We start from the raw sequence: 13,338 nt of genomic DNA, 5'->3' as shown, positions 1-13,338 counted from the left end.
GTGGTGCGATCTCAGCTCACTGCAAGCTCCGCCTCCCAGGTTCATGCCATTCTCCTGCCTCAGCCTCCCGAGTAGCTGAGACTACAGGCATCTGTCACCACGCCCCGCTAATTTTTTGTATTTTTTTTTTTTTTTTTGAGACGGAGTCTCGCTCTGTCACCCAGGCTGGAGTGCAGTGGCGCGATCTCCTCTCACTGCAAGCTCCCCCTCCCGGGTTTTATGCCATTCTTCTGCCTCAGCCTCCCGAGTAGCTGGGACTATAGGTGCCTGCCACCACGCCTGGCTAGTTTTTTGTATTTTTTAGTAGAGACGGGGTTTCACTATGTTAGCCAGGATGGTCTCGATCTCCTGACCTCGTGATCCGCCTGTCTCGGCCTCCCAAAGTGCTGGGATTACAGGCTTGAGCCACGGCGCCCGGCCACTTTTTTGTATTTTGAGTAGAGACAGGGTTTCACCATGTTAGCCAGGATGGTCTCAATCTCCTGACCTCATGATCTGCCCGCCTCAGCCTCCCAAAGTGCTGGGATTACAGGCGTGAGCCACCGTGCCCGGCCTAACATTCTATATTTCTTTCTCCTAGTTCTGTGTTTCAATTCTTTAAATACTTTTAAGGTTTTTTTTGAGACAAGGTCCTGTTGTGTCAGCCAGGCTGGAGTGCAGTAGCATGACCATAGTTTGCTGCAACACCTCCAATTGCTAGGCTCAAGTGATTCTGCCTCCTCAGTTTCCTGAGTAGTTGGGACTGTAGGCATGCACCATCATGCCCAGCTAATTTTTTAATTTTGTAGAGACAGGATCTCGCTATGTTGCCCAGGCTGGTCTTGAACTACTGTCCTCGAGTGATACTCCTGCTTTTGGCCTCCCAGATTGCTGGGATTACAGGCATGAATCATTATGCACTGCAGCTTTTAGGGTTGTTGTTAGAATCCTCTCCAAGTTCTTGGTACTCCACAATTGAGCCTCTCCTAGAAACTTGGTTTCAGAGACACTGTGTTGCTTGGTCTTTGTCACTGATTGTTCCTTCTTTGTCCTTTTTGCTTGTTTTTCTGCTTCTTTCTTTTTTTTGTTCAGTGTGCTTCTACTTTTCTCTTCTCATGCTTGAGGCGAGAACTGTTTTTTGAGTCAGGGTCTTGCTATGTTGCCCAAGTTGGTCTTGAACTCCTGAGCTCAAATGATCCTCCTGCCTCGGCTTCCCGAGTAGCTGGGATTACAAGTGTACACCACAGTACCCGGTTTGGGGCTAGAACTAAATAGTAAACCAGGCAGTTTCCTTCATTTCTTCCCATTTGCCCACCTACCTGCCTTCCTAGCTGCTTGCCTTCCTACTTCAGTGTGACATTCACTTGGTACCTACCATAATCCCCTTCGCTTTGTATTAGTCCATTCTCACACTGCTATAAAGAACTACCAGAGACTGGATAATTTATGCAGAAAAGAGGTTTAATTGACGAGCAGTTCTGCAGACTGTATGGGAGGCATGGCTAGGGAGGCCTCAGGAAACTTGGAATCATGGCGGAAGGCTAAGGGGAAACAAGCATGTCTTCACATGGCTGGCAGGATAGAGGGAGAGAAGGGGAAGGTGCTACACACTTTCAAACAACCAGATCTCTTGAGAACTCTATCATGAGAGAGCACTAGGGGGATGGTGCTAACCCATTAGAAACCACCCCCATGATCCCATAACCTCCCACCAGGCTGCACCTTCAACACTGGGGATTACAATTTGACATGATATTTGGGCGGAGACACACAGAGCCAAACCATATCACCCTTCATTTATCTTTTATGTATAAAAGACTCCAAAAATTTCATTCCTGGCTTCTCATATAAACTACTTTCCTATATTTTTATCTATTTAAAAGATCTCTCTCTTTCTCTCTCTTTTTTTTTTTTTTTTAAGTTGAGACAAGGTTTTACTATGTTGCCCAGGCTCATCTTGAAATCCTAGACTCAAGCATTCTTCCCACTTCAGCCACCTGGACTACAGGTGTGTGCCATTGTGCCTGGCTACATCTCTGTTTGAATAGTTTTTTTTTTTTTTTTTTAATTTATAGAAACGAGGTCTCACTGTATTGCCCAGACTGGTCTTGAACTGCTGAGCTCAAGTAGTCCTACCGCCTTGGTCTCCCTAGTAGCTGGAATTGTAGGTGTATGACACCATGCCCGGCTCTATTTGAGTAATCTTTTTTTTTGTTTGTTTTTGTTTTAAAGACAGAGTCTTTCTGTGTTACCCAGGCTGGAGTGCAGTGGTGCGATCTTGGCTCACTGCAGTCTCCGCCTCCTAGGTTCAAATGATTTTTGTGCCTCAGTATCTCGAGTAGCTGGGACTACAGTGTGCCACCATGCCTGGCTAATTTTTTGTATCTTTAGTAGAGTTGGGGTTTCACCATGTTGGCCAGGCTGGTCTCGAACTCCTGTCCTCAAGTGATCCGCCCGCCTCGGCCTCCCAAAGTGTTGGGATTACAAGTGTGAGCCATTGCGCCCAGCCTCTATTTGAATAATCTTTAACATCCTATATATGTATGTACTCACCAGTATTTCCTTCAAATCTGCTCTTTCCTACCTTTCGGTATCTTTCATGAATATCACAATTGAGTTTTTCATTTCCCCAGTCTAAGGAACTGTAAGTGTTTGGATTTTACTTTTTATGTGTTTATCTGGGTTATTACCTCTTCTCAGGTCTTTTGCCAAATATTTGTGTGTGTGTGTGTGTATGTATGTATGTGTGTATACATACATACATAAAAATTATTTAAATCGGGCCGGGCGCAGTGGCTCAAGCCTGTAATCCAGCACTTTGGGAGGCCGAGACGGGCGGATCACGAGGTCAGGAGATCGAGACCATCCTAGCTAACACGGTGAAACCCCGTCTCTACTAAAAAAACAAAAAACTAGCCGGGCGTGGTGGCGGGCGCCCGTAGTCCCAGCTACTCGGGAGGCTGAGGCAGGAGAATGGCGTGAACCCAGGAGGCGGAGCTTGCAGTGAGCTGAGATCAGGCCACTGCATTCCAGCCTGGGCGACAGAGCGAGACTCTGTTTCAAAAAAAAAAAAAAAATTATTTAAATCAAAACTATACATGCATATTTTAATATTTAAAGACTTAGTTTTATAATGTTTGTTACAAAAATATTATAAGGGAGTCCTCTGCTCCCTTTCTCTCATTTCCTTCTCTCCAGTGGCATCATTTTTATTTCTTTTAACATAATTATTTCTGTTTAAATAAAATGTCCCCGTGAAAGACATTAGTTTCCAGATCGAAGGGGCCATGCACACATCAAGGCCCATTATGCTGAAATTTCAGCATCAGATAGAAAGAGAATATCCTATAAGCTTCAGAGAGAATAAAATTATTCACATTCAGAAGATTCAGGAATCAGATTGGTCTTTTTTCTCAGTAGTCATGCTGAAAAGTAGAAGACCTTGGAACAGGCTGGGTGTGGTGGCTTACGCCTATATTCCCAACATTTTGGGAGGCTGAGGCGAGTGGATCACCTGAGGTCAGGAGTTTGAGACCAGCCTGGCCAGCATGGTGAAACCCCATCCCTACAAAAATACAAACATTAGCTGGGCATGGTGGTGCGTGCCTGTAGTACCAACTGCTTGGGAGGCTGAGGCAGGAGAATTGCTTGAACCTGGGAAGCGGAGGTTGCAGTGAGCCGAGATCACGTCACTGCACACCAGCCTGGGTGAAAGAGCAAAGACACTGTCTCAAAAAAGAAAAAAAAAAGACTTTGGAGCAATGCCTTCAAAATTCTGAGGGAAAATAAGTTCTAATTTAGAATTCCATACCTGGGCAAACTATCAGTTAGTGAAATAGAATAAATAGTTTCATACCTCCAAGGCATTTCTTTTTTTTTTTTTTTTGAGACGGAGTCTTGCTCTGTCACCCAGGCTGGAGTGCAGTGGCCGGATCTCAGCTCACTGCAAGCTCCACCTCCCGGGTTTACGCCATTCTCCTGCCTCAGCCTCCCGAGTAGCTGGGACTACAGGCGCCTGCCACCTCGCCCGGCTAAGTTTTTGTATTTTTAGTAGAGACGGGGTTTCACTGTGTTAGCCAGGATGGTCTCGATCTCCTGACCTCGTGATCCGCCCGTCTCGGCCTCCCAAAGTGCTGGGATTACAGGCTTGAGCCACCGCGCCCGGCCTCCAAGGCATTTCTTACACCTTTTCAGGAATCCACTAGAAGATAGGCTCCACCAGTAGGAGAGAGTAAACCAAGAAAGTGGAGATACGAAATATAGGAAATAGGCAGTATAACAGAAGAAAAATGAAGCATGTAGTATACATACGTTGGAGTTAGTTTTCCTGTTTTCAATATGGCTCCCTCACTTCACCTTTACCTGGTGTTCACTAGACTGTAAGACCTTTGATTTATACTCTCCACAGAGTAAATCTGTCTTTTGACAGAATGGTGAGGGGTAGTTGCCTTGGTTAGAAGGAATAGAGAAAAGGATCTAGGAATCCATCTCTGTAGTAAACAGATGCTGAACGAATTTTCCTTATTTTCACTTCATTCACCCTACCCTGCATACCCAGAGTTACCTGGACTCACCAGCTTCTGAGACTTTGGGGGAATTCCATAGTGTAAATTAAGTTGGTTTTCTACTTTTTCCCTTGTCACTTTAGGATTTAGTTTTTGTCCATCTCCCAAGGCAATAGTCCATTTTATCTCTAGTTTCAAAAAAATTATTGCTCTTCCTTTCCATCCTTGTGGTTTTGTCTTGTGTAAAAATTTTTTCTCTTTTAAAAAAATTTTTCCTGTGTATGAGTGAGGAGAGAAGAGAGTAGAAATAGATAGATACATTTAATTCACTATCCTTACTGAGAAGTTGCATAGTTTAAAATTTTAAAAGTAACTACCTTTTCGTCATGCCATCCTCATTTAGGCCTTTATCACTTTGTTTTTGATTAATCTTGTCTTCCTACTTCTATTACTTCAAACTTTAAATCTGTCAGATTAATTTTAATTTATATTTTCATCTTGTTACTCAGACTTAAAGTTGTATGTTTGTCTTTGTTCAATCTGATCCAGGTGTTTCATCGTGGCATTCAAAGCTTTCTCTCAGTTAGCACTTCACATCTTACCTTTTTAGGTCTTTTTCTTTACGGCTCTTCACAGTTGCTGTTATGTGTCACCTAATGACGCCTTGGTCATCAAAGGACTGCATATATGATGGTGGTCCCATAAGATTATAATGGAGGTGAAAAATTCCTATTGCCCAGTGACATGTAGTTGTCATAAGGTCTTAGCACAACACATTACTTTTTCTATGTTTAGGTACATAAATAGTTACCACTGAGTTATAGTTGCCTACCGTATTCAGTATAGTAACATCTTGTTAGGATGGTTGGGAGTACTAGGCTACATATAGGTATGTAGGCTATATACACCTACATACCTAGGTGTGTAGTGGCTATACCATCTAGATTTGTGTAAGTATACTCAATGATATTCACACAATGTTGAAATCTCCTAATGACACATTTCTCAGAACGTATCCCTGTTGTTAAGTAATACGTAACTGTATCTTCATGTCTCCCTTTAGACTTGCTTATGTACTTTTATCTATGTAGAATGCCTTTTTCTTCTTCTTTACTTTTTTTTTTTTTTTTCCTGAGACAGAGTGTTGCTCTTGTTGCCCAGGCTGGAGTGCAGTGGCACGATTGGCTCACTGCAACCTCTGCCTCCTGGGTTCAAACAATTCTCCTACCTCAGCCTCTTGAGTAGCTGGGATTACAGGCGCCCACCACCACGCTCAGCTAATTTTTTATATTTTTAGTAAAGACGGGGTTTCACCATGTTGTTCAGGCTGGTCTTGAACTCCTGACCTCAGGTGATCCACCCTCCTCGGCCTCCCAGAGTGTTGGGATTACAGGCGTGAGCCACTGCTCCCGGCCTCCTTTACTTTTTTTAAGGCCCAGCTTGATGTACCTTTTTGAAACTTCCCCATGGGCTGGTTGCCTGCCTTCCTTATTTCCTTCAGTTTCCTCTTCATATTAAACATCTTCTCTGCAAGGGACTATGCCAGGCCTTGATTTAAACCAGGATTATCTTTTCTTTCTCTGAATTTCCCTGGCACTCTTTTTTTTTTTTTTTTTTTTTATAGAGAAGGGTTTTCTTTTTTTCCCCCGGGGGGGGGGCGGGGGGGTGTCATCAGCTCACTGCAACCTTTGCCTCCCAGGCGATTCTCTTGCTTCAGCCTCCCAAGTAGCTGGGATTATAGACCTGCACCACCACACCTGACGAATTTTTGTATTTTCAGTAGAGACGGAATTTTGCCGTGTTGGTCAGACTGGTCTCGAATTTGATCTCAAGTGATCTACCGACCTCAGCCTCCTAAAGTGCTGGGGTTACAGGCATGAGCCACTGTGCCTGGCCTCCATGGTAATCTTTTTTTTTTTTTGGAGACGGAATCTCACTCTGTCAACCAGGCTGGAGTGCAGTGGCACGATCTCAGCTCATTGCAACCTCCACCTTTCGTATTCAAGCGATTCTTCTGCCTCAGCCTCCCGAGTAGCTGGGACTACAGGTGCGTGCCACCGTGCCCAGCTAATTTTTGTATATTTAGTAGAGACGGAGTTTCACCATATTAGCCAGGCTGGTCTCAAACTGATGTCGTGATCTGCTTGCCTCGGCCTCCAAAAGTGCTGGGATTACAGGCGTGACTCCATGGTACTCTTATATCCTATATAAACCTATTACTAAAAGAATGAACTTTTTTTTTTTTTTTTTTTTTAAGTAGAGGCAGGATCTCACTATGTTGCCCAAGCTAGTTTTGAACTCCCGAGCTCAAGCAATCCTCATGCCTTGGCCTCCCAAAGTACTGGGATTATAGGCATGAGCCACTGCACTTGGCCCTGAACTTTTTTTTTTAATGGAAAAAAATGTTTTTTCTTAGGAAAGTAACATATGCTCACTCAAATTTATAGGCTGAAATAGAAAAATTAGCAGTAACAAAAATATGCTCAGCCTTAATGTGTGCTAAACTAACAGCGATAATTGTCTTTCACCAAGAAAATGACCAGAAATTTGAAGGATTCCCAAAACACAATGCTGTTGGAGGTGTGGCTAAATTGATGCAGTGGATGAGGCTCTAAATTGGTATAACCTCCTTGGCAGGTAATGGGCAATCAAAGTTTTAAATGTGTCTACCCTTAGGCCCGAGGAGTCATTTTCGGAAATAATATGGAAGTACTGGTATGAAGTACTGTGCATGAAGATACACAATGATGTTCACTGAAGCATAATTTACGATAGTGAAGGTTTGAATGTTGTAGCTATACATTTATAGTACAGAGTACTATGTAACTGTTAAAAAGAATGATCTACATGTATATTTATTGTCATAGCAATATATTGTTACGTGGAAGAGAAAAAGTTCAGAATAAGCTCCTTGACTTATGGTGGGGTTATGTCTTGATAAACCCATTGTAAATTGAAAATATCCTAAGTCAAAAATACATTTAATACACTTAATCTATTACACATTATAGCTTAGCCTAGACTACCTTAAACGTGTATAGAGTACTTACATTAGCCTACAGTGGGCAAAATAATCTAACTTAAATTCTACTTTATAATAAAGTGATCCTCCTGCCTCAGCTTCCCAAGTAGCTGGGACTACAGGTGGGTACCACCACACCTAGGTGATTTTATTTTTATTTTTATTTATTTATTTTTTTGTAGAGACAGGGTCTCACTATGTTCCCCAGGCTGGTCTTGAACTCCTGAGCTCAAGCAATCCTCCCACCTCTGCTTCCCAAAGCACTGGGATTACAGGCATGAGCCACTGAGCCCAGCCTTGAGTATATTTTATCTCTTATTTTTTTATCTCAGTTTATATATACCTAACTCTGTAATCAAAAAGAGGTGCAGGCTGGACATGGTGGCTCATGCCTGTAATCCAAGAGCTTTGGGAGGCCAAGGTGAGCAGATCACTTGAGCCCAGGAGTTCGAGACTAGCCTTTGCAACACTGTGAAACCCCATCTGTACAAAAAATACAAGTTAGCCAGCGTGGTGGCCCATGCCTGTAGTCCTAGCTACTTAAGAGGTTGATGTGGGAGGATCACTTGAACCTGGGAAGTCGAGGCTGCAATGAGCCGTGATTGCACCACTGCACTTCATCCTGGGCAACAGAGCGAGATCCTGTCTTTAAAAAAAAAAAAAAACGGCCGGGCGCGGTGGCTCAGGCCTGTAATCCCAGCACTTTGGGAGGCCGAGGCAGGTGGATCATGAGGTCAGGAGATCGAGACTATCCTGGCTAACATGGTGAAACCCCGTCTCTACTAAAAATACAAAAAACTAGCCGGGCGTGGTGGCGGGCGCCTGTAGTCTCAGCTACTTGGGAGGCTGAGGCGGGAGAATGGCGTGAACCCGGGAGGCGGAGCTTGCAGTGAGCCGAGATCACGCCACTGCACTCCAGCCTGGGAGACACAGCGAGACTCCGTCTCAAAAAAAAAAAAAAAAAAAAAAAAGGTGCATTTTTTTCTTAGTAAAAATGGAGGCCTGATCTTCAACTTGCTCGTCATTTTAATATACGTCATGAATATTTACACACATATCTCATTGTTTTTTGTTAGTTCATACTGTATGATGTACAATATTTTGTGCATCAAATAACACTACCAACAGAGTGAAAAGGCAACCCATGGAATAGAAAAAAATTTTTCTTCTTTTTTTTTTTTTTGAGACAGAGTCTCACTCTGTCACCCAGGCTGGAGTGCAGTGGTGCGATCTCCACTTCCTGCAACCTCTGACTCTCAGGTTTAAGTGATTCTCAAGCCTCAGCCTCCCAAGTAGCTGGGATTACAGGCATGCACCACCACGCCCAGCTAATTTTTGTATTTTTATTAGAGATGGGGTTTCCCCATGTTGGCCAGGCTGATCTTTAACTCCTGATCTCAAGTGATCCGCTCACCTCAGCCTCCCAAAATGCTAGGATTACAGACGTGAGCCACCATGCCCAGCAGAAAAAAAAATTTCGAATCATGTAAACAACACAGAGTATCCAAAGTATATAAAGAGCAGCCAGACACAGTGGCTTACACCTGTAATCCCAGCACTTTGGGAGGCCAAGATGGGCTTATCACCTGAAGTCAGGAGTTCGAGACCAGCCTAGCCAACATGGTGAAAATCCATCTCTACTAAAAATACAAAAATTAGCCGGGCATGGTGGTGGGCGCCTGTAATCCCAGCTACTCGGGAAGCTGAGGCAGGGAGAATTAATTGAACCCAGGAGGTGGAGGTTGCAGTGAGCCAAGATCATACCACTGCACTCCAGCCTGAGCGACAGAGAAAGACTCTGCCTCAAAAAAATAAATAAACAAAAAATAAAACAAAATATATAAAGAGCTCCTACAACTCACTTGAGCCCCGGAGGCTGAGGCTGCAGTGAGCTGTGATCATGCCACTGTACTCCAGCCTGGGCTGGACAAAGTGAGACCCTGTCTTTAAAAAAAAAAAAAAAAGTACTCAGCTGTTAGTAATGGTTACTGCTGGGGGATGAGATTGAATTGGAAGGAGAGAGGAAAGGTACAGGGAGGCAGGAAAGGGAGACAATAATGAGGGACTTGCAGTTTTACTTTACATAATTTTCTTTTAAGTATTGGAATTTAGGTGATTTTTCCTTTTGGGTTTTTCTGTATTTTCCAATCACGATAAATAAAATAAATTATAAATATTTGTTGCATGAATGAAATGTATAAACCCATTTATATATGTTTTTAAAATTAGTATATTATTAAGTGTATACAATATTAGTATATTGTTAACTATGTACAAGCTTTTTAACATGAAGGTTGCAGAATATAGTACTTCTTCCAAACTCTGTGATGTGGGGAGAACTGAAGTATGGGGATATCTTGTACCAGTGTAAGAATTCAAGAAGAGACCATGTGTGGTGGCTCATGCCTATAATCCCAGCGCTTTGGGAGGCCAAAGTGGGACGATCACTTGGAGCTAGGTGTTCAAGACCAGCCTGGGCAACATATCCAGACCCCATCTCTAAGAAAAAAAAAAAAAAAAAAAATTTAGCTGGGTGTGGTAGTGCGGGCCTGTAGTCTTAGCTACTCCGGAAGCTGAGGCGGGAGGATTGCTTGAGCCCAGGAGTTTGAGGCTATAGTGAGCTATGATTATACCAGTGCACTCTAGCCCAGGCAACAGAGTGAGACCTGGTCTCAGAAAAAAAAAAAAAAAAAAATCAAGAAGAGCAATCTGGATATGAGCATTTGGGATTTTTAGCAAACTGCTGAGATTTTGTCTATAGCTTGAACATTTCTTTTAGCTAACTTGATACTGCTGATACGCAAGGACCATCTTTTTAAAAATGTTTACTTCATTATTTTCCTGACAGAAATGACATCAGATGTACCATCACTGGGTCCAGCCATTGCCTCTGGAAACCCTGGACCTGGAATTCAAGGTGGAGGAGCCATTGTCCAGAGGGCTGTTAAGCGGCGACCAGGGTGAGTTTGAGTGTAGTGTGTTATGAATGTCTCTCCTATAAACCAACTTTAGTTGCTGAATTTATTTAGTTGCTGAACTTACTTGGCTATTTCTGACCGTCACACTTCAACTTGATTACTTACTACACTACTGTCATATAAGTCTCCTTAGTCCCTGAATTTTTCTTTATGAAGAATTTATGTTTTTATCCAAGTTTTCCATAAGCAGTTCTTTTTTTAAACCAAAATTTCTGTAAGGTAAAGGACTGTAGCTAAGCCGGGAGATTTTACTGTGCCTGAGAAAACTGTTTGCTGCTTTCATTAAGCTTTGTTTCTGTTTTCCCAAAATCATTTTGATAGGCTGCTTTTCTGAATTTAGAGAATGCTGAGCTCTAGAATAGCTGTCTTCTAAGTTATTGATATGTTGCTTGGTTTGGAATGCAGAGTCCATTGAGCTCCAAAAGTATTTATTAAATTCCTAATTAGTGTTATGGCATTGTGCTGATTGCAAGTAGGATGCAAAGATGAGTAAGTCACAGTCCTTCTTTCTAAGTTGGTTATGTTCTGATAGAAATAATTATTATACACACGAATACATGATAGAATATGCCTAGTTTTGTTAGAAAGGAATAAATTTGGTGCTATGTTTTTCTGTGTGTGGAAATAATACATTTATTGGTAAACATTGAGAAAAGCTTCAGAAAGGAGGTTGCCTTAGAGGGGCCTTGAAGAATCGGCACTATTTTATTTACTTTCTGGTATTAAATTTTCCTTTTTCTTTCTTTTTCTTTTTAAAAATTGTGCAGCTAATTATAACCAGTCTTTAATTTTTGTCCCACCAATAGTAATGGAGGAGTGATGCCTGGGCTCAGTGGTAACATGAGTAACATATTAAGACTTGCTATGTGTTCAGTAGCTTTAAACATTTGAACCATTTGCTGAAGCGTAAGCTAAATAAGTAACTTTCTAAGATTGTAAAGCTGATAAATGTCAGATATAGGATATGGACCTTGGGGGTTTGGCTTTGTAGCTTACTCTTTAAACACTGTGTTATGGTTATGTATAGTAACAAACAATTAGAAGTATTATAAATACCAAAATTAGGGCATCACTTGAGAAAGTCAATAGTATATTTAAAATGGAATGCTATGTAGTTAGAAGTGACAAATATGTTTCAGTATAGAAAAATGTTTACAAGCTATTAAGAAAGGTTACAGTATTATGGTATTTCACTGTCAAAAAATATGTATAATATGTACACAGGAAAAAACTGAAAGAATATATATCAGATTTCTGGGTAATAGTATTATGGGTGACTTATGGTTTCTTTTGTTTTTGATGTTTCAGATTTTCTGAAATGAACATTTATGATTGGTAATCAGAAAAAATATATTAAAGGAAGTCTTTAAAAATTTTCTTTTTGGTTTTTTTAGAGACAGGGTCTTGCTCTGTTACCCTGGCTGGAGTGCAAAGGCACAATCATGGCCCACTGCAGCCTCAAACTCCTGGCCTCAAGCAGTCCTCCTGCCTTGGCCTCCCAAAGTACTGGGATTACAGGCATGAGCCACTTCACCTGTCCTAAAAGAAGTCTTTTAATATTTCTTTTATTTATTTATTTATATTTGAGATGGAGTCTTGCTCTGTTGCCAGGCTGGAGTGCAATGGTGTGATCTCGGCTCACTGCAACCTCTGCCTTCCTGGTTCAAGGGATTCTCCTGCCTCAGCCTCCCGAGCAGCTGGGACTACAGGCGTGCACCACCACACCCAGCTAATTTTTGTATTTTTAGTAGAGATGGGATTTCATCATGTTGGCCAGGCTGGTCTCGAACTCCTGACCTCAGGTGATATGCCCATCTTGGCCTCCCAAAATGCTAGGATTACGGGCATAAGCCACCATGCCTGGCCTAATATTTCTTTTAAAGAAAGATTGGAAAATACCGAAAGTTAGAAAGAACAATACAAAGGCCAAAATCTACCGTTTTTAAATTGTATTTCCTTCAGTCTTTGTATGTAAATTGTTTTTAATAGTTATGTAATTATATAGTTTTATATAGCCTGGTCTTTTCACCTTATATAAATAATAAGCAATATATACACACACACATTTTAAGCAATACATATACACACATTTTGGCACCTTATGTAAATAATAAGCAACACACACACACACACATACACACACACACATTTTGGAGACAAGAGTCTTGCTCTGTTGCCCAGGCTGGAGTGCAGTGGCACGATTATGGCTCACTGTAGCCTCAACTTCCTGGGCCCAAACAATCCTCCCACTTCAGTTCTCCAAGTAGCTGGGACCACAGGTGCATGCCACTATACCTGGCTAACTTTTTTTTTGTTTTTAAAGACGGGGTCTCACTACATTGCCCAGGCTAGTCTAAAACTCCTGGGCTCAAGCAGCCCTCCCATCTCGACGTCCTGAAGTGTTGGGATTACAGGCATGACCTACTGTACCCGGCCCTTTAAAAAAAATATTGTTACATATTCTATATAAACATACTTTTTTTTTTTTTTTGAGGCAGAGTCTCGCTCTGTCGCCCAGGCTGGAGTGCGGTGGTGCGATCTTGGCTCACTGCAAGCTCCGCCTCCGGGTTCACACCATTCTCCTGCCTCAGCCTCCCGAGTAGCTGGGACTACAGGTGCCCGCTACCATGCCCGGCTAATTTTTTTTTTTTGTATTTTTAGTACGGAGTTTCACCGTGTTAGCCAGGATAGTCTCAATCTCCTGACTTCGTGATCTGCCTGCCTCGGCCTCCCAAAGCACTGGGATTACAGGCATGAGCCACCACACCCAGCCATAAACATAATTTTTTTTTTTTTTTTTTTTTTTTTTTTTTTTTTTTTGTGGGGGGCCCGCCGCCTGTCTCCCCCCCGGGGG

The 13,338-nt window shown here is 42.2% G+C and overlaps 1 protein-coding gene across 8 annotated transcripts in view; it reads left to right on the top strand.

Moving 5' to 3' along the window:
* Window positions 1-13,338, top strand: part of ARNT (aryl hydrocarbon receptor nuclear translocator) — a 66,728-nt gene that overhangs the window by 7,474 nt on the left and 45,916 nt on the right. For 7 of the 8 annotated variants that reach the window (XM_025378730.1, XM_025378724.1, XM_025378697.1 and 4 more), the window contains exon 2: window positions 10,355-10,466. In XM_025378730.1, coding sequence (XP_025234515.1) covers window positions 10,355-10,466 — 112 coding nt within the window. Of the gene's footprint in view, window positions 1-6,518; window positions 6,532-10,354; window positions 10,467-13,338 lie in introns of those variants that run through there. The other variant, XM_025378740.1, reaches the window with a different exon arrangement.

Source organism: Theropithecus gelada, chromosome 1 (assembly GCF_003255815.1).
Source record: "Theropithecus gelada isolate Dixy chromosome 1, Tgel_1.0, whole genome shotgun sequence".
Lineage (NCBI taxonomy): Eukaryota > Metazoa > Chordata > Mammalia > Primates > Cercopithecidae > Theropithecus > Theropithecus gelada.
Note: the sequence above shows the minus strand (reverse complement) of the source record. Positions and strands in the feature narration are given on the sequence as shown.